The sequence below is a fragment of the Podarcis filfolensis genome (assembly GCF_964270895.1).
Source record: "Podarcis filfolensis genome assembly, chromosome: 13".
Taxonomy (NCBI): Eukaryota; Metazoa; Chordata; class Lepidosauria; order Squamata; family Lacertidae; genus Podarcis; species Podarcis filfolensis.
Window position 1 is genome coordinate 5,735,194 of NC_139615.1, and position 22,050 is coordinate 5,757,243.

Genomic DNA, 22,050 nt, shown 5'->3' on the forward strand with positions numbered 1-22,050 from the left:
AAGGGGAGAGGAGGTTTGGAGAGCTTGGGCTGCAGGGAGAAACTTATCCAAATTTCCTTATGTAAAACTTGGAACCATTGAGGGAAATCACCCTTAATGTGTCCTTTGCTCCAGGGGCTACGTAAGACAAAAGAGTTAAGTACTGGACCGTCAAAGTCAGGAGGTTGCCAAGTTTCAAATCTTAACATGCCAAATTCTTTTCACAGGTAAATATCAAAGCATTCCCCCCTCAATGGGATGTAAATCAGACTTTGTTTGTGTGCATTTTAGGAACAGCATTTCCTGACAGGCTTCTCACATGAAATAATTTTCCCTTTTAACAGGATATGTGGACCCCGATAACAAAGTGTTTGTCCCTTCTTTTCTCCCACAGCAACTTTCTTTCTGTTCTGTGAAACAAGTCTGAATCCCTGCTATATTAGTGACTTCCATCTCTTTGCGGCTTTGACACTTTAAGTTACAAGTAATCTGTTTTCATTTATTTATGTCTATGAAATTAATTGAAGCACAACCAAACATTGTTTGTGGAATGGTATTTGTTTACCTTTTGCCTGAGCATTTCTTATTAATTCTGTCATTTTGGCTAGTTCAAGGTACTTACACAACTTTAAATTGCCATTCATTTTCTTGGTATTAAGTCATTTCCCAGTATTTTGCTATTAACATCCTAGCCGATATTGTCACATCAAGAAACACTCTTTTATTTTCATTGTTACTTCAGATTTCTTAAAATTGTGTGTCTTAGCATTTATTTATGGTTCCTCATAGGTCATTGTGTGTGTGTGTGTGTGTGTGTGTGTGTGTGTGTGTTATTATTATTTTGACCTTGTATTTTTTTACAGTTCTCTTTCTCTACATATGGAGTAATTTTTTATTTAATAATATGGGAGGGAGACGATAAAAACCAAAGTGAAGGAAAGCAAACAAACTTAGCAGATAATAACAGTAATTATATGGAAATGTGATAATAATATTGTAATGAATAAAAAGCTTAATCCGCTAAGATTTTATTATTTGCAGCTTCCCACGGAAACTGAGGACATCCCTTTTGCCTTTCGCCCCTTCCCTTTTCTATTTTTCTCTTTCTGCCCCTTACAGGATATCACTTCTACAAATGTGTTACTACAGATCCAATGAAAAGCTTCGCCACCACAAGACCTGCAACAACAACAGACACCAAAGTTTTCAAAGTGGCCACAGCTATCTCTTTCAAAGGATATAGACTGCCGGGGGAGTGGGCCTGACAAAGGGGGGAGGAGTTGAATTGCAAGGACATTTTCTCACTTTTGAACCTCAAGACTGTGCTCCGGCATTGAGAAGATACATGCGTAAAAATATCACAATTGTCTCAAGATATGCAACTGATACTTAATTAGTTTGTTTTGTATTATGTGTTATTGCGTAGGAATGTTGAAATGTGTCTGACAGTGTGTTATTTCCACAAATGGGGGGGGGCTATTTTGTGGCTATTTTTGTGTGTAATTGTTTTTATGTTTAATGTCTTATTCCTTACAACCCAGTGGAGGATTCTCATACATTTTATGCTTTTAACAGACCAGGCTATTATGTAGTCCAATGTTTAGAACTAGATAAATTTATAACCACATTTAGTTGTTTCACCTGGCACTCTGCCAACTTCCCTACCCATTTTAAAATGTGCTAAAAACTCGCTTAACCAAAGAGAAGCTGATAAGATACATGAAAGTGCATATGCTTTGGTTTAGCAGGAATAATCCCTTATAGAGTTAAATTGACTTATTTGGACAAATGCCCTCTAAGAATGGTTTTATTCTAACAGATTGGTTTGAGAAGTTGGGAACCATGGGGCAAGATAAATTCAAATTGGACTCATTTTGAATTGGGCAAGTGTATCCAGGCTGCAATTAGCTTTTTGGTCCTTAAAGTGCAAGTGAGCAACTTCCCATGACTGCAAGACCAGAGCCTATAATAATAAAATCCCATAGAATGGCCAAGGCAAGGACATTTCCCTCATGACGTGCCCAAACCTGTGCCAGCTGGGGTGAGTGCCAGGCAACATGGTTAATATGAAAGCCCTAAGTGGATTCACCAGGGATTGCCACTACTATGACACCATGCCGGTGTGAGACCACAGAAGAGCTACCTTCGCACCTGAGAACACAAAAACGGTGGAGCTAAAAAAAAAAACCAAACTGCATTTTTTTCAGTCAGTAGCGGACCTTCCTGCTAAATGTAAAGCATAGACCACTACTGAACAAAATACAACAGGTGTTCTTTTATGTGATATCCTATATCCAGCTATCTGCACTACTATACTTGCAAATGACCTTAAGAGGCATGGCTGGCAAGTCCCCTTCAGGTTTGCACAAACCCACACATCTAGTACGGTGGATACCAAGTTATTAGTGCATATCTATATAACATACACGTACATTATTGTATTGGTCCGTGTTGCTCCCTCCTTTGCTGCCCTGCTCAACCCACCTCCTTTTCCATTAAAGCCTATTCCCACTCACAGGGCACCCCTACCTTCACCGAGATTTAGGGTGCGGAGAAAAGATTTGCAAGTTCTTACAGAACTTTAATGCAAATCTATCTCCGAATGGGGGACTGTTACGGAAAGGGGGGGGGCATGTCTTCTTCACCTTCTTCTTCGCTACAATGTATCAATTTATTTCCAATTGTCAATGTCAAAAGGGACTAAAATTTATAAAATTCATAGAAAATCAACGTGCCAATTTGCTCAATTTCTCTAGGACTCCATCACACCTCCCCTGTCCTCCATAATCCCTCAAGCAAGGTGTCAAGACCCTAATCCTGTCAAATCACTCTGCCAAGCCTTTCCTCCGGGCAATGCCAGGTGGCAGACTATGCATACATGGACCATTGTCTTCTCATCACCGGCACTCAGGATGTGCTTATCTGCGCATATCTCCAGCTCTGCATATTCCCCCCTCCCTCCTCCATATGTTAATCTGTGTAACCCAACCTTTCCTTAATGTATTCATGATGTAACTGGGATGTGTTTTGCACTGTATTCTGGGACATGGGGGGAGTTTCAAAAGTTCATGTCACCCCTTTCTCGCTGTTCAATCTTGCCTTGAACCTGTTGCGCAATAAACTTGGATCTTCTGCAATTTGCTCCTGTCCGGCTGAGCTCATTTTCTTCCGCAGGGACCCACGGACTTAGTCCGATGAGCTGGGTGGCAGAGTAGCCCCGCACCCAGATTTTAGCCGTAACAACATTCACTACAAAGTATCCCTTTATAATGCACCAGAATAAAAGAAATACTTTTAAAAGCTAATCTGAAACAGAAGAGGAGCAAAAAGAAGAAAGAAGGGAAAGAGGAAAAGAAAAGAAAAGAACAGAGGCACAAGTAGAAAAAGATAAGAAGGTTCTATGTCAGCAAAATATAGTATTCCCTCATTAATACCCAACTATTCTATTTTCTGGGGACGCGGGTGGCGCTGTGGGTTAAACCACAAAGCCTAGGACTTGCCAATCAGAAGGTCGGCGGTTCGAATCCCCGCAACGGGGGGAGCTCCCGTTGCTCAGTCCCTGCTCCTGCCAACCTAGCAGTTCGAAAGCACATCAAAGTGCAAGTAGATCAATAGGTACCACTCCAGCGGGAAGGTAAACGGCGTTTCTGTGCGCTGCTCTGGTTCGCCAGGAGCAACTTAGTCATGCTGGCCACATGACCCGGAAGCTGTACGCCAGCTCCCTCGGCCAATAAAGCGAGATGAGCGCCGCAACCCCAGAGTCAGTCACGACTGGACCTAATGGTCAGGGGTCCCTTTACCTTTATTCTATTTTCTATAAGCCAATATTTTTCCAGTCTTCAAATCCAGAGGTCCTCATCATTCCTAAGAAGGTCTTTGTGTACAAAAGCAGTGGGTTCTTTTGTCTACAAAAGCCAGGGCCGCCACAAATCAGTTAGTCCTTAAGGTTACACAGGACTCCTTGTGTTTTTTTGCTGTGACTCACTGCCACTTTTCTAGTACGTACCCCTGAGTAACTTGATGAATTCTGGGCCACTTCTTTTAGCGTGTAGAATTAAGCTTTCCTGCGTTGCTGTGGCCACCCTCATCTTGGCATGCGAATGATAGCAGATATGAGGAAATGTGATTTATGGATCTGAAACAGAGCCATACAGTCGTTTCCCTGCTTGCTCACCCTTTCCTTCAACCAGGATCCGGCACCGAATCTCTGGGGCAGAGACCTAGATATGTCACTAGACACAGGTACACCTGTAGTTCCTCCCAGGGTCAGAAACGGCAGATCCAAGTGTCTCATATTCTCTTCCCAAAAGAAGCCATTAATCTTGTGGCCCGGATGAAATAATATTAATTATAATTACAGGGTGTCGGGATTCTCTAGAACTCAGACAGATTTAGCCCCTGGGTGTTCCCAGCTTAAGGAATATAACTCATCATCCTAGTTCAACTCTTTTGTTTTCACTTATTTTGACCTAGTTCTGAGCCAGATTTCCCCAGACTGGGAAATCCGGTCACCGAGCGATGTCTGGCCAAAGAGATTCACAGCACAATCCAAATACTCATCTCCTGAATGTATCTCATTGAGTTCTGTGGGGCTTACTGTTATGTACCGTAATTAGGTCTAGGAACGCAGAGTCAGATGATAAATGTTATGGGACCATGGTGGCAAGATTCTGGATGCCACAAGACTCTTCAGTGATTAAGAAGCAGCTCTGAAAAATAATGCTGTGTGACCATGTAACTTGGGGACTTGACCTCTCCTAAAACCAAGCAGTGTGAAGTCTGACTCCTCATTGCTAGAACTGGTAATTTTGAAAATGTGTTTCAGAGTGGGAGCTTGGGTCAATGTTTACAGATGTAGGCTAATTTGGGTATGAATGAGTTTATGGATGTGATATTTGTGTGACTATTGAGAGACTGGAAATGTACTGAATAAACAGAATCTAATTTTATGGATTTTGATGTTTTAATGATGATGATGATAATTTTATTATTTGTACCACCCCCATTTTACTGGGTTGTCAGTTTAAGACTGGATTTAGTTTGTAATTGTTTTATATACTGTATTTTATTTTCTTTATAAACCGCTTTGTAATCTTTTCTGATTAGAAGTGGTATATAAACATTTGAAGTAATAGTATTCTTTTGCAAATTTTACTCCATGCATGCTCGGAGGCATTGCATTTTCCAGTACATTACATATTCCCAAACCAGGTTCTGTCACTGAAAAGCTATTTTGAGGCTAAGCTCTGAAGAATGATGATCTAAGAGGAGGCCGGAAAATAAGTAGGGGAGAAGTAGGTTTGCCATGGATTTTGGTATATCTTGTGGTTTCTTCTCTGAAGAGGTCAAGGAAAGGGAAACTTTTTAATATGCCTAAAATAGAGTCTCTTTTAGTTGCTGCAACATTTTTACTGTCAGCTTAACACCAGCACCCACCCACTAAAAGCAGCAATTATGAACAATTATTCACCCTTGGCAATGTCACACTCATGCTGTGTCACAGCAGGGAGGGCAGATTTCAGGTGAAAACAGGGACAACAGAAACTCATACTTTTCCAGAGAACTGTTGGGTTTCTGAAAACAACTGCAGGATCCTGTTGCTTTTAAACCATTCCTCACCAGAGTGTGATCCAAAAACTTTATTTCAGTGGTAGGGCTGACTTGTGGAGCCAATTACTTTCCTGCAAAGAACCCAGGAGTCCCTGCCCATACATTCTCCCTAATAATAATTACAATAATTTTATTGTTTACACCCCGCCCAAATGGCTGGGTTTCTCGAGCCACTCTGGGTGGCTTCCAGCAAAATATAAAAAAATAATAAAATGTCAGACATTAAAAACTTCCCTGAACAGGGCTGCCTTCAGATGTTTTCTAAAATCTGTGTAATTCTTTTATCTCCGACATCTGACAGTAGGGCGTTCCACAGGAAGCGTGCCACTGCTGAGAAGGCCCTCTGCCTGGTTCCCTGAAACTCCTTTCATCCTTAGCGATCATTTGTAGCCCAATAAGATGGGAGAAAAGCAATGACAAACCTAGACAGCATCTTAAAAAGCAGAGACATCACCTTGCCAACAAAGGTCCATATAGTTAAAGCTATGGTTTTCCCAGTAGTGATGTATGGAAGTGAGAGCTGGACCATAAAAAAGGCTGATCACCGAAGAATTGATGCTTTTGAGTTATGGTGATGGAGGAGACTCTTGAGAGTCCCATGGACTGCAAGATCAAACCTATCCATTCTGAAGGAAATCAGCCATGAGTGCTCACTGGAAGGACAGATCCTGAAGCTGAGGCTCCAAGACTTTGGCCACCTCATGAGAAGAGAAGACTCCCTGGGAAAGATCCTGATGTTGGGAAAGATGGAGGGCACAAGGAGAAGGGGACGACAGAGGACGAGATGGTGGGACAGTGTTCTCGAAGCTACCAGCATGAGTTTGACCAAACTGCGGGAGGCAGTGGAAGACAGGAGTGCCTTGTGCGCTCTGGTCCAGGGGGTCACAAAGAGTCGGACACGACTAAACAACAAGGAGATTGTCTTCCATTGCATATGGTCTTAATGGTGTGTCTGTGACTGTGGAAGCCAATTCTGGATCCACACATCCTTCCAAAGTGGGGATGTAGGTTTCCAGATGAGAGTTGATCACGGTGAGGGTTTGCCAAGCGTGCCTTCCTCTTAGCGCGTTTCTCCCTTGCGTCCCGAGTTCGAGTGTCTTCAAAGTCCACAACACCTTTGGTAAAGGCTGTTCAATTGGAGCATTCACAGGCCAGCGTTTCCCAAATATCCGTGTTTATACTGCATTTTTAAAAGAAGTGCCTTGAGAATGTCTTTAAGCCTCTTTTGTTGACCATCAGCATTTCGCTTTCCATTTTTAAGTTCGGAATAGAGGAGTTGCTTTGGAAAACCTCATTGCCACTCCTCTGCTTGCAACCAGCCTGGGGCAGAGACTCCCTTCTCTAAACTGCTATTAGGAGCCACATAAAACACTTCTGATTATTATAAATAATTATTTATTTTTAAAAATTATATACCGATGCATCATTAAAATACTGTATATCACAGAGGCTTGCAACAATATAAAAACACAAATCCAATCATAACATCATAAAAGTAAAAAAGAAATTAAAAGCTAAAAGAAAATGTAAACAAACATCAATAGACCATCGTGGAGGATATATACCTCTTGCCTGCGCAAGAGATCTTCCCACTGCCTTCCCTGAGAGAGAGAGAGAGAGAGAGAGAGAGAGAGAGAGAGCTTCCCCTTTAAGAATAGAGACGCTCCGTCCGCTCAGGAGGACTCAACTCGATGCTCCTCGAGCGGCAATGGTACGTTCTATTTACACACCGCAACACCCCCGCCCTCCTCGCTCCGCCCCAGTTGGAATCGCCCTCTGGTGCCGAGCCTTGCTTTGCTGTGTCGCTGCGGACGAGACCACGCGGCCCGGGACGCTTCCATATCCACCCCTCTCCTCCGTGCCGGGTTGGTATCGCCCCCTAGAGGCTTCTCGGATTAGCCCAGCGGCGCCTTTTCCTGAAACCCACCCTGCCCACCCCCGTGGGCCTTTCCGGGATGGTCTCGCCCCTTGGGAGCTTGGCCAGGTTTCCTCGGAAGAGACCATTTTCACCCCTGCCGAGGGGTGGGGAGCAGGAGGAGCAAAAGTGCTGGTGGTTTTGTTTTGTTTTGGGCTTGCCTTAACTGCATTTTCAGTGCATTGCTCAGGAAAGCAGAGGGGTGATTTGTACACCCAGGAGTGAAAGCTGAAGGGGTGGCAGGTGCACAGAAGCCCAGAAAAAGGGGTGCCATGCTGTTGAAACAATGCCATTTTGCCTTGGGCTTCCAATCAGGCAAAGGGGTCTAGCGCCTTGCAGAGTTAGCCTGTGGAACTCCCTGCCACTTGAGGCACTGATGGCCAACTTGGATGGCCATAAAACGGATTGCCACAAATTCATGGAGGAGAAGGCTGGTTGGCCGCTGTGAGAACAGGATGCTGGACTAGGCGGGCCGCTGGCCTGATCCAGCGGGCTCTGGAAACCCACAAGTGGGACCTGAGCCCAAGAGCTCTCTCCCCTCCTGCTGTCTCCAGTGACTGGTATTCAGTAGCATCGCCACCTCCTACCACCTGCTGGGTAACTGAGCCTAAAAGGGTAAAGGTAAAGGGACCCCTGACCATTAGGTCCAGTCGTGGCCGACTCTGGGGTTGCGGCGCTCATCTCGCTTTATTGGCCGAGGGAGCCGGCGTACAGCTTCTGGGTCACGTGGCCAGCAGGACTAAGCCGCTTCTGGCGAACCAGAGCAGCGCACGGAAACACCGTTTACCTTCCCGCCATTTATCTACTTGCACTTTGACGTGCTTTCGAACTGCTAGGTTGGCAGGAGCAGGGACCGAGCAACGGGAGCTCACCGTGTCGCGGGGATTTGAACCGCCGACCTTCTGATCAGCAAGTCCTAGGCTCTGTGGTTTAACCCACAGCGCCACCCGCGTCCCCAACTGAGCCTACCCAGCCCTTATTATTTCCCATAATGCCCAGAATGATGCCCGGGGCATCATGGGCAACTGGAACCATAGCTCGCCCCCGCTGCTTGGAGCGGCGCACAAAGCAAAGTTCATGGGGCTGGGGAGCATCAGTAGTTGTGGCCGCAGTATCTGCCCACAGGTGCTAGGTGCCGGTGATGGTTTTGGTACACTGCAAGGCAGCCTTCGCCAACCAGGTGCCCTCCAGGTGTTGCTGGCTGGCGCTGATGGGCGCTGTAGTCCAAAACCCCTGGAAGGCGACAGGTTTGCCAGAAGTTTCCATGGGGGGCTGCCCTCCCGACCGATGTGTGCATCATTCTTATCCGTTGCAGGCAACAAGAATACTTTATTTAAAATGCATCTCTGGGCTATTTGTGGGGCCTGCCTGGTGTTTTACATGAGTAGAATGCGTGCTTTTATTTAAAATGCATCTCTGGGTTATTTGTGGGGCGTAGGAATTCGTTCATTTCTTTTTCTTCCCAAAATATAGTCCGGCCCCCCACAAGGTCTGAGGGACGGTGGACCGGCCCCCTGCTGAAAAAGTTTGCTGACCCCTGGACTAGATGATCCTCAGGGTCTCTTCCAACTCTACAGTTCTGTGATTCCTGGCTATTCTTCCCTCACAGGACTGTTGGAAGGAAAACGCAAGATGCCATTGTGTGGTCGCACACTTCAAAGGACAGGAGCGAGTCCCGGGATTATAAGTGGTGGTGCAGAGGTTAGGGATGTTGGTCCAGGACTGGGAAAGGCCAGGTTTAGATTCCTGCTCAGCTATGAAGCTTACGGGGCACCCTTGGGCCTCCAGTCGCTCTTAGCCTAACCTGCCTCACAGGGTGGAAAGAGATGGGGTGGCATTGAGAATCAAGCGTACCTTAAGCTCATTGGAATAATAATAATAATAATAATAATAATAATAATAATAATAATATTTTATTTATATCCCGCCCTCCCCAGCCGAAGCCGGGCTCAGAGCGGCTAACAACAATAAAAGCAACGCAGTTTACATAAAATCACAATCAATTAATTGAAACGCATTCTAAAATCAACTCCTTCTAAAATAGAAGAGTGGGACTTCAAATTGTAATAAAGAGGAAAAGAAATAGCACCTGAAGGTGGGCTCCATCACTGTCCTATCTTACTCACCTTCATTTGTTTTCCCCCAGGATACATAATTAACTCCTCATTTTGCCTGTTGGAGTCATTTTTGCTGTGCAGTCAACATGGTGAGTAGCCGTCAGAGGTTGGCGAGTGTTGTCCTTTCTGTGATCTCTCCTGGGCATATTCTATAGTCTTGTCATTATTTTATTTATTATTTACTGTGCTTATTTATTTAACAGAGTTTGGAGGTTGCTTCAGTGTAAATAAGAGTTTCTGTTCACAAAGAGCAGAAATTTGTCGAGAAAAGTCCAAAGTTAAAAGCAAGGCTTTTTTTCTTTTTTAAAAAAAGAAATCAAAATATAAACAAAACCAAGAGATCCAAAATACATAATAGAACTGAAAACTACATGTCAGCTGAGCAGAAGAAAAATTTTAGCAGGCTTCAAAAAAGAACATAGGGGAGGCACCTACTTCAATGTCAATGGCCAGGGAGTTGCCAAATGTAGGAACTGCCTCGCTAAAAGATTGGTTCCTGTTTTCTCAACAGCACGGCAGGCTGAAGGTTAAAACGACAGAGGAGCAGGCGGAAGCCAAGCGCATTGAGCGGGAGAAGAAGCTGCGCCAATACGTGACGGCCACAAAAGCCATCTTTGAGAAGGTAAAAGGGCTGGGCAGAGTCATAGGGGCAGAGAAGGTGAGGCAGGTCCAAAGACCTTCTTCTCTGCATTCTCCGTCCTTCTCAGACAAAAGCAGCCTTCACCCTGTCATGGATCTTAATTTTTTTTTTTTTAATTGATCCATTTCCACAAAGCAAATTATCAAACCATATAATCACATACATTGTTTTTCTCCCCCTTTTTCCCCACCAAGAACTTCCCTCAGCTCCTCTCCCTGATTTCTCTTCACATATTTTCTCTGCATGTTATAAAATTGTACATTTCCCTTACATATCTATCCATCATGTTCTCAACCAATAAATTTGTGTCTGTTTATTCAGAACCTGCCAAGGAGTCCAGTTCATTTTGTTGTCTTTTTAGATACAGTGGTACCTCGGGTTAAGTACTTAATTCGTTCCGGAGGTCCGTACTTAACCTGAAACTGTTCTTAACCTGAAGCACTATTTCTAGGTTAGCGGAGTGTGTAACCTGAAGCGTGTGTAACCTGAAGCATATGTAACCCGAGGTACCACTGTAGTTTGTAAAAAGTTCCTGTTCCTCCTTAAAGTCACAGTTGTCCTTGTCTCGCAATTTGTAAGTCACTTTGGCCAGTTCTGCATAATTCGTCAATTTCTCTTGCCACTTCTCTTTCATCGGGGTTTCTTCATTCTTCCATCCTTGCACTATCAAGACTCTTGCCGCTCACCCTGTCATGGATCAGTTCCACAAAGGCACCACCAGCAGGAGGGCAACCAAGATGATTGAGGGTCTGGAAACCAAGCCTGATGAGGAACGGTTGAGGGAGTTGGGTATGTTTAGCCTGGAAAAGAGGAGACTGAGAGGAGATATGATCGCCATCTCAGGGGTTTTATCACCTAGAGGATGGAGCAAGCTTGTCTTCTCCTGCTCTGGAGGGTAAGACCTGAATCAATGGATTAAAATGACAAGAAAGGGGATTTTGACTAAACAAAAGAAAAATTTTCTGAGGGTAAGAGCTGTTGAACAGTGGAAGGTGGTGGACCTTCAGGTGGAGGTTTTTAAGCAGCGGTTGGATGGCCAACGGCCATGGATGCTTTAGCTGGGATTCCTGCATTGCAGGGGGCTATAAACAAACATCAATTCACCCTTATGGAATACAGGTAGCACCTTGGTTCTCGACCTTAATCCGTTCAGGGAGTCCATTCGACTCCCGAAACCATTCGAAAAGCAAGGCACGGCTTCCGATCAGCTGCAGTAAGATAAAAGTAAGATAAAAGAAGCTAATCTCAATAAAATACAGTGGTACCTCGGGTTAAGTACTTACAGTGGTACCTCAGGTTACATATGCTTCAGGTTACATATGCTTCAGGTTACAGACTCCACTAACCCAGAAATAGTGCTTCAGTTTAAGAACTTTGCTTCAGGATGAGAACAGAAATTGTGCTCCGGCGGCAGCAGGAGGCTCCATTAGCTAAAGTGGTGCTTCACGTTAAGAACAGTTTCAGGTTAAGTACGGACCTCCAGAATGAATTACAGTGGTACCTCGGGTTAAGTACTTAATTCATTCCAGAGGTCCGTACTTAACCTGAAACTGTTCTTAACCTCAAGCACCACTTTAGTTAATGGGGCCTCCTGCTGCCGCCGCGCCGCCAGAGCACAATTTCTGATCTCATCCTGAAGCAAAGTTCTTAACCCTAGGTAATATTTCTGGGTTAGCGAAGTCTGTAACCTGAAGCGTATGTAACCCGAGGTACCACTGTAATAATAATAATAATTATTATTTTTATTTTTATTTATACCCTGCCCTCCCCAGCCAAGGCCGGGCTCAGGGCGGCTAACAAGCAATAATGAAAACAAGTTGAATGAATACAACTTAAAAACAAGATTAAAATACAGCATTAAAATATTGAAACATTAAAATATTAAAATGCAGCCTCATCACACGAGGAGAAAGGAAAAAGGGGGAGGGAATCAAATTGGCTCCAATAAAGAATCCTTTTCCCATTGTTGGACTCCAGCTTTGACAAGCACACGTCTTGTTCTCTCTCTTCTCCTTCAGAGGAAATTGGGGCAGCTGGACAAGGAAGCCTTGGAGTTGACCAGCCAAATCTTGGGCGCCAACCCAGACTTTGCCACCCTCTGGAACTTCCGCCGGGAGATCTTCCTTCACCTGCAGGAAGAGTGAGTGGAGTCGGAGTAGCAGAGAGAGAGAGGAGGGGGGAAATAGGGTGACAGGAGCTTTGTAAGCAAGCTGTGACTACACACTCCTCATTAATCCAGAATGCGGCAGCTAGATTGGTGACTGGGAGCGGCCGCCAGGACCACATAACACCGGTCCTAAAAGACCTACATTGGCTCCCAGAACGTTTCCGAGCACAATTCAAAGTGTTGGTGCTGACCTTGAAAGCCCTAAATGGCCTCAAAGGCCCAGTATATCTGAAGGAGTGTCTCCACCCGCATCGTTCTACCTGGACACTGAGGTCCAGCTCTGAGGGCCTTCTGGCAGTTCCCTCCCTGCGAGAAGTGAGGTTACAGGGAACCAGGCAGAGGGCCTTCTCAGTAGTGGCTCCCACCCTGTGGAACGCCCTCCCATCAGATGTCAAGGAGATAAACAACTATCTGACTTTTAGAAGACATCTGAAGGCAGCCCTGTTTAGGGATGTTTTTAATGTTTGATGTTTTATGGTGTTTTTATTACAGTGGTACCTCTGGATGCGAACAGGATCCGTTCCGGAGCCCCCTTCGCATCCTGAAGCGAACGCGACCCGCGTCTGTGCGTCTGCGCACGCACAGCTCGCGATTCGCTGCTTCTGCGCATGCGTGTGGCGTCATTTTGAGCGTCTGTGCAAGCGGCGAAACCTGGAAGTAATGCATGCCGTTACTTCTGGGTCGCCGCGGAGCGCAAGCCGAAAACACTCAACCTGAAGCAACTTCAACCTGAGGTATGACTGCATTCTGTTGGGAGCCACCCAGAGTGGCTGGGGAATCCCAGCCAGATGGGCAGGGTATATAGATAAATTATTGTTGTTATTATATTTTTATTATTACTATTATCTCCTCTGTGCCAGGACCCCCGAAGAGATGCAAGCCCTCTGCAAAGCTGAGCTCTCCTTCCTGGAATCTTGCTTGCGGGTCAACCCCAAATCCTATGGGACGTGGCGCCACCGCTGCTGGGTGATGGAGCACATTCCGGAGCCGGATTGGGCCCGTGAGCTGGAGCTGTGCAGCAAGTTCCTGGAGAGCGACGAACGCAACTGTAGGCTTTTTCCTTCCTCCTCACCTCATTCCGTTTCTAACGCCATATATCTGCCATGGGTGCTTTCGCTGAGATTCTCCATTGCAGGGAGCCAGACTAGACGGCCTTAGGAGTCCTTCCCAATTCTTAACATCCCATGATGGCTCATTCCTGCCCCTGACTTTCCGCAGCCTGTAAAAGAAAACGATTGTAAAATTGCCTCTGAGTAACTCTTAATACTTTTTGTCCCCCAAACGGAGCCATTATTCACCCTCAATGCCCTTTCTTATTCAATGGCTTCCATCATAATTAGGTTTAAGGTGCGATTTAGCTCGTAGCTTTCTTTTTTTATATAATATTTTTTATTAGTTTTTACAAATAATTTCCAAAAGTCATATAACATACTTTCTTACCTTATGCAATATTTTGGACTTCCATCAACCTCATCTGAAGAGATTTCCATCTTTATCACTTAATCCACATTTCTTAATTTCTCTATTACTTTTAATTATCCTTAACTAATAGCTCTCTTCATAATCTTCTCTGCAATATTTCGCATAATCCTCCTTACAAAACTTCTTACAGTCCTACTAGCGTAATCTGTTTGTTACAACTGCTTTTCAAATAATTCAAATATTTACTCCAGTCCTCTGAGAATCTCTGGTCTCGCAGGTTTCTGATCCTTCCTGTCATTTTATCTTAATTCTGCATAGTCCATTAATTTCTTTTGCCATTCTTCTTTCGTCGGTAATTCTTCTTATTTCCACATCTAGCTCCTAGCTTTCACACCTCAGTTTCTCCCCCCCCTTTCTTTTTTTTGGTTCTCCTTTAATTATTTTTATTTTATTTTATTTTGACAAAGTAATAACCATAAATAAATAAGAATAAAAACGTGCACCCCGCCACCGAGACAGTTCCATTGTAACTATCCAACCTCCCAGAATTCCAGTGCCTCTTGCGATGGTTTGACCCCTCTCCGTTTTAACAGTGCAAATTCTACAAACACCCTCCATACATCGTCAAAATCATTTCTCCTACATATTCCCCGTCTTACCTTAATGGCATGTGTTAATTTCCACCAGATGTCAAAGAGAACAACTACCACCAAACTTTAGAAGACATCTGAAGGCAGCCCTGTTTAGGGAAGCTTTTAATGTTTGATGTATTACAGTATTTTAATATTTTGTTGGAAGCCGCCCAGAGTGGCTGGGGAAGCCCAGCCAGATGGGCGGGGTATAAAATAATAATAATAATAATAATAATAATAATAATAATAATAATAATAATAATTATTATTATTATTATTATTATTATATCCCACACCTCTTTATACCATTCTTCCATTTTATATTCTGCTTGCCCCTTCCACTTCCTAGCTATAATAACTCATGCAGCTGTCATTTTCTAACTGTCTTCCATCCCACCAACAATCGGCTGGATGAGAGAGAGATGATGTTAATTCCTTTATGCTGATCACCTGCCCCCTTAAGATGCTTGCACAGCTGAGAACAAGGTTGCCCAAGAGAGACTGCCTCATAATCCCTTATATACCCAGCCAGTCACACTGTTCTGCAGGAGATTTTCCCTCTTAAAAGTCCCCACAATGTCAGTTGCTCTCTCTCCCCAGTAACCTGGGAGCCGGGCTTTCGGTTCAGTGGAACAGTCCAAACATGACACGCCACCTGCCAGTGTGGTGTAGTGGTTAAGAGCGGTAGTCTTGCAATCTGGCGAACTGGGTTCGCGTCTCCGCTCCTCCACATGCAGCTGCTGGGTGACTTTGGGCTAGTCATACTTCTCACAGAGTGTTTGTTGTGGGGGAGGAAGGGAAAGGAGAATGTTAGCCGCTTTGAGACTCCTGAAGGGCAGTGAAAGGCGGGATATCAAATCCAAACTCCTCTTCTTCTTCTTCTTCTTCTTCTTCTTCTTCTTCTTCTTCTTCTTCTTCTGGAGCTACTGAATATATTTTAAGCCAGAGAAAAGCATCTCTGCTCTTGTGTTCCTTTTGTGTTGCTCTTCAATCTTGTTGAGTGTTTTTCTCAAAAAAAAAATTATTGGTTTTCCAATTTACAACATACAAAAAAATCAAAAACAAACAAACATTTATCCTTGCTATAATGATTCCACTTTTGTTTACATTGTTGAATGACTTCCTCAAATCCCCCTAGCTGAGTTTCCCTATGCTCCATTGTAAGTTTTCCAAAACTATTTTCATATAAAATTTACTTAGTCAATTTACATCTTTCTTTCTTCTCATTTTAACATTAACATAGAATTTTACAACGTCACAAATTGAAATCCTAGGCCTATCTGGTACTCGCAAGTAATTCTATTTATGTTATCTTAACATATTTAGCTAAATAATCTTTAAATTTCTTCCAATCCTCTTGGTTCTCCTCCTCCCTCTGTTCACGGACTGCTCTTCAATCTTGTTTGTGTGCTCTCATTTTTCCCAAAACCGTAGCTGTCTCGAAGGGTATGTCTCTAAATCGCCTTGGGACGTATATTTAGCAGGCTCTTCTCATGCTCTTAAGAGTCCCAGGGTCTGTGTGATCAGATTACCAGCTAATAATAATAATAATAATAATAATAATTTATTATTTATGCCCCACCCATCTGGCTGGGTTTCCCAAGCCAGAGTGCCTTTGGGGAGGAGGGTAATTGAACAGGCTGACCTTTGACCCTCCCGCCTCTCTTTCTCTTTCCTGCCCCCTGCAGTTCACTGCTGGGACTACCGGCGCTTCGTGGTGCGGCAGTCTCAGGTCGCCCCCCAGGACGAGTTGGCATTCAGCGACAGCCTCATCACCCGGAACTTCTCCAACTACTCCTCCTGGCACTATCGCAGCCACCTCCTCCCGCAGCTTTACCCCGATGCCCAACAGCAAGGCCGGATCACGGAGGAAATCCTGCTGAAAGGTGGGCCTGGAAGGAAATCACAAGCTCCTTAACCGGGCTGCGTGGAAATGATTCGGTGTTCCTCCTATTGTTGGGTTGGCATGGCAGGAGTCGGTGGGAGGAGTCTCCATAGGGAGGCATGCTGTTGTTGGTTTGAAAAGCATTTTTATCCCACTCTCCAGCTGGAAAAAAAAGGCTCTCAGAGTGTCTAGCACGATATTGGTGGTAAGTCCTGTTTGCAATCTAAGAGACACCACACAAGAGGAAAAGGGAACTGGGAGGGAGGAGGAAAGAAAGCAAGCTTGGGCACTACAGTGGTACCTCGGGCTACATACGCTTCAGATTATATACGCTTCAGGTTACACACTCTGCTAACCCAGAAATAGTGCCTCAGGCTAAGAACTTTGCTTCAGGATGAGAACAGAAATCGTGCTCTGGTGGCGCAGCGGCAGCGGGAGGCCCCATTAGCTAAAGTGGTGCTTCAGGTTAAGAACAGTTTCAGGTTAAGAACGGACCTCCAGAACGAATTAAGTACTTAACCCGAGGTACCACTGTAGTTCCCACCAAATAGAGATCTTGTTGATTATTGATCATGGGCTCCTAAACTGCTGTGTCACATTGGATAATACCTGGGATAGCTCAGTTGGTAGAGCATAAGGCTGTTAATCTCAGGTTCATGGGTTTGAGCCCCACTTTGGGCAAAAGATTCCAGCATTGCCGGGGGTTGGACTAGATGACCCTCGCGGCCCCTTTCCAACTCTACAATTCTATGACTGAATGAAAGTTACAGCGCTCCTGGGATCTTTGGAAATGGAGAGAGAGGGATTGAGAGGCTCTGAATGGTCTTGTTGTTTTATTTCATTTATTTGTTTCATTAAATTTATATACCACTTGACTGTAAAGCAAAAGCAAACTCAAAGCAGTTTACACAAATAATATAAAAATGAGATAATCAGTTTAAAAAACCAACAGTTGGAAGCAACTATCTAAAACCTTCTAAAAAGCAACAACGTAAAAGCACATGTCAGTGTTCTGTTCCAGTTGCTCTGTCCCAGCTCCTGCCAACCTAGCAATTCGAAAGCACACCAGTGCAAGCAGATAAATAGGTACCACTGCAGCAGGAAGGTAAACGGCATTTCCGTGCGCTCTGGTTTCCGTCACGGTGTCCCGTTGCGCCAGAAGCGGTTTCGTCCTGCTGGCCACATGACCCGGAAAGCTGTCTGTGGACAAAGGCCGGCTCCCTCAGCCTGAAAGTGAGATGAGCGCCACACCCCATTGTCAAGTTTAACCATCCAGGGGTCCTTTGCCTTTACCTGTTGTTGTTTTTTTAGACTTGGCTAAACAAAAACAGCCTCCAAAAAGCCTACAGCGAAGGCACCTGCCTGATGTCAATAGGTTCCAAAGTTTGAGTTATGCCTCCCAATTTCTTACCAATTTACTGGTGCAATCAGCGTCCGTGGCACTTCACAAAGGACAAGTGTCAAGGGCCCATTCAGAGACGTTTGCAGTCTGAAATAGGCCTTTTCTGCTGCCTCCGATGTTTTTAACTGGCTATTGAAATTAAGAGCTGCATGCAGAGCAGTCCCTCTGCCACTGAGCTACATCCTCGGCTCAGAATATCAGCCTGCCTCGTCCACTGCTAAGCACGCCTTCTTCGTGGTTTCCCGGCAGGCCTCATCCAGCAAACCTCTTCTTCTTTCTTTTTTAATTTTTTTTAAAATTTTATTAATATTTTTATTAAGTACAAATTAGAAAACATACATATTCACAACAAAAGAAAATACAAAAGAAAAAGAAAATACATCTAACCAAGGGAAAAACATTAGAGAATATTTTGTCTCTTTTCATATTTACGGTTATTTATACCTCTACAAAACGCTATTCACAATAAAGCAGTGAAATGAAAGATATCAGAAAAAAGAACAAAGAAAGAATCAAGAAGTAAAAGGAAAAGATCACCAGCAAGCCTCTTCTTATGACAGCTGGCAGCTTTCGGGCTGAGATTTCTCTCTGGGGCTGATGGGAGTTGTAGTCCTACGACGCCCAGAAGCCCGCCAGCTTGAGCAAACCTGCTTTGGGAGCGAGGGCAGCCAAGGTTCTTGGGCCCTGTTCCCAGTTTTGGAAGAGGAGGCTTTGAAAGCAGGTGCGGCCTTTCACCGAGGGCTCCAGAACTCTTCCCCCCCCCCAAGCGCTGGCGGGGAGTGCGAGTCCGTGAATCACAGCGGCCGTCCCCTCTTGACAGTCCTGGGCGCATCGAAGGTGGTGCACGGCGATGACTTCGGCATGAGTAAAAAGTGTACACAGGGATTCTTCCCCGGAGACCCAGCCCTCACCTGGGCAGGTGAAATTCCAAGCGGATCAGATGGAGGCGTCGCCCCTCTTTGCCACTCACGGCCTGAAGTCTCCCGCAGCCGCTTTTGTTTGGCCTGAGAGACAGGGCTGGGGCGTGGGAGCCTTGCCTGGAGCTAGCTCAGCCAAGAGAGAGACAGAGACGAGGGTGGGTAACTCCCTGCGGCTCACAAGGAAGGATTCAGAAAAGGAGCAGTCACGAACTAGGGGCCGCCTGGACAGATGCAGATCTCTATGCTAGGTGGTTTTCTCCTATCCTAGGCTATCTCCTGTTCTTTGCCTTTCATGGTGAAAAGGCAACAAGCTTGAGGCCCAGGCGATGTATTAATACATCACTCAGGACTGGTTTGAGGGCCAGAGCAAGGTGGCAGTATATTGCGAGAGTGGGACACGGGCGGCGCTGTGGTCTAAACCACTGAGCCTCTTGGGCTTGCCGATCGGAAGGTCGGCAGTTCGAATGCCCATGACGGGGTGAGCTCCCGTTGCTCTGTCCCAGCTCTTGCCAACCTAGCAGTTCGAAAGGACGCCAGTGCAAGTAGATAAATAGGTACCACTGTGGCGGGAAGGTAAAAGGGGTTTCCGTGTGCTCTGGTTTCAGTCACGGTGTCCCGTTGCGCCAGAAGCGGTTTAGTCCTGCTGGCCACATGACCCGGAAAGCTGTTTGTGGACAAACGCCGGCTCCCTTGGCCTGAAAGCGAGATGAGCACTGCAACCCCATAGTCACCTTTGACTGGACTTAACCGTCCAGGGGTCCTTTAGGTAAAGGTAAAGGGACCCCTGACCATTAGGTCCAGTCGTGGCCGACTCTGAGGTTGCAGCGCTCATCTCGCTTTATTGGCCAAGGGAGCCGGCGTACAGCTTCCGGGTCCTGTGGCCAGCATGACTAAGCCACTTCTGGCCAACCAGAGCAGCACACGGAAACACTGTTTACCTTCCCGCCAGAGCAGTACCTATTTATCTACTTGCACTTTGACGTGCTTTCGAACTGCTAGGTTGGCAGGAGCAGGGACCGAGCAACGGGAGCTCACCCCGTGGCGGGGATTCGAACCGCCAACCTTCTGATAGGCAAGTCCTAGGCTCTGTGGTTTAACCCACAGTGCCACCCGCTTCCCTCCAGGGGTCCTTTACCTTTACCTAATTATATCGCAAGTGAAACCTTCACCACCAGCACCCGGTGCACTAAGTGAAAACCAACTGCAGCCTGCTTTTAATTTAACAATAACAGCAATTGGGGAGCCCCCAGCATAATTTTGGCCAGAAAAATTTGCTTGGGAATGTGGCAGTGCAGGGCAGAGAGACGATCTGATTCCAGAGGTGGAAGTTATCCAAAACCAGGTGTAGTGGTTAAGCGTATCAAACTAGGAATGGGAAGCCCACATTCAAAGCTCGCTGGATGGCCTTGGATCCCTCACTTTCATCCTGACCTTCATTGTGAGGATGAAGCAAGGAGGAGGGGAGAACCCCACCTATAGCCCCGAGCTGCTTTTGAGAGACGGCAGGATTAAAATGCAGTTATTCTTGACAATCCCGTGCAGAGAGCCTGGCCTCTTTCCCATGCAGTCTGGTCTCGATTCTGCCCCTCCTCCTTTCGGCTGGTCTTTTGTGGTACCTGCGGACTCACTCACCCCTTAAATGAAGGATCAAGAGATGAACAAAAGCCAAACCGCTGCGTCTTTGCGGTTTCTGCTTTGTCGTGAACCAGCGAGAAACTCTGGGTGGTTTCTACAACTTGGAAGTTTCAGTTTATGAGGGAAGGCAAATAATCAGGCTGTTTTGGTATGGGGTGGGACTGGGGGGGAGGCAGAGGAGGCAGGCACAAACTTCCAACCCCAACAGGTGAACTTCAAAAAGTCCTTGGAAAAGTCAGCTGTGTCTCAAGCATTTTTATGAGGTTTTTTTAAAAAATAAAAATAAAAATATTAAGTGGTATATAATTGCTTTCAAGGTTGTTAGCCATCATAAAGAAGGTGTGACCGGAAAGTTAGGTGAATGGTCGCAGAAATCGGACAGCGAGAAATATTCGAAAACATACATGCTTTACAGGCCTTCAAAGTCGGCCTCCTCTGAGACAATGCAGCGTTGACAACGTTCGTAGAATTGTTTGAAACTTCTGGAGTAGTCCTCTTTTGGCACTGCTTTCAGTTCCCTCGTCACAGCAGCTTGGACGTGTGAAATGTTGGGAAATCTGTGCCCTCTCAGTGCAGATTTCATTTTTGGAAAATGAAAGAAATCCGTTGGGGCCAGATGGGAGAATATAGAGGGTGGGACAACTCTGTAACGATTTCACACGGAATATGCAATTCTTCCGCCGTCGTTCGGAAGCACAAACACCAATCCCACATCAATAACTCACGGTTTCTGTCAACATTTGCCGCCCTTCACAGAAACATTTAAACCACTCATACATTGTCTTTCGAGTTACAGCTTCATCTCCCTGCACAATTGTGAGCATTTTGTGGGTTTCTGATGCCAATTGTATGTTCAAATATTTCTTGCTGTCCAATTTCTGTGACCATTCACCAAACTTTCCGGTATTTAAAGCACGTCTTCCCCCACAAAGAATTCTGGGAAGTGTAGTTTTCACACACCCAACAGAGCTGCATTTCCCAGCCTTAACAAACTACAGTTCTCAGAATTCATTGGGTGGGTGCTTTAAATGTATGCTGTGTACACAGCCTTAATTTTTAAGAAAAAAGGAAAACTCTCTTCATCACCAATGGCAGTCCTTTCACATCTCCTGTCAGAGAATATTTTTTTCATTGTCTTTTAATACACCAAATTTTCCAGTAAATAGGTTTCGTGTTGTTGTTTCTCAAGCTGCTCTTGAGCTTTACCTCCCGTTCTATGTTGGAGATTTAATCCCAGGATTAGTCTCCGGCGTACCTGAAACGTGAGTAATAACTTTTGTAGGACAAGCATGGAGCCAGCGCTGTCTTCACCGGGGGCTTTTAAATAGAAAAAACTATTTATATGCAGCTTGTATACAAGAAATGTAATATAGAAAAGGTAAACACAGGCAAAACTGTAAAACTAAGGCTGTAAAACTTAGCTGAGAAATTCTTGCTGGAATAAATAAAAAAAGTATTCAGTAGGTTCAACAGGAATCCATGCAGCCAAGTCACGGGACCACAAAAAGTGGCTCCCCCAGGCTTCTGGTTGCGCTCTGCCTTAATGGAGTCAGCCCCCACAACAGCGGGAGGTGGTTGGCGGAGGAAAAACAAGGATGATTGAGGCTAAATCTTCCTTGCAAATTCCCTCCAGGGATGGGAGGAACGGACTTCACTTTCAGTTTGTGGTCCTTAGGTAAAAAAGATAAAGGACCCCTGGACGGTGAAGTCCAGTCAAAGGCAACTA

The 22,050-nt window shown here is 45.2% G+C and overlaps 1 protein-coding gene across 5 annotated transcripts in view; it reads left to right on the top strand.

Moving 5' to 3' along the window:
- Window positions 1-7,319: 7,319 nt before the first annotated feature.
- RABGGTA (Rab geranylgeranyltransferase subunit alpha) overlaps window positions 7,320-22,050 on the top strand; it is a gene marked incomplete at its 5' end in the record, with an annotated part of 33,445 nt that continues 18,714 nt past the window's right edge. The window contains 6 exons of one of the 5 annotated variants that reach the window (XM_083581000.1): window positions 7,320-7,454; window positions 9,651-9,710; window positions 10,133-10,243; window positions 12,280-12,401; window positions 13,289-13,476; window positions 16,171-16,368. In XM_083581000.1, the coding sequence (XP_083437126.1) occupies window positions 9,708-9,710; window positions 10,133-10,243; window positions 12,280-12,401; window positions 13,289-13,476; window positions 16,171-16,368 (622 nt within the window). The other 4 variants (XM_083581001.1, XM_083581002.1, XM_083581003.1 and 1 more) reach the window with 4 other exon arrangements.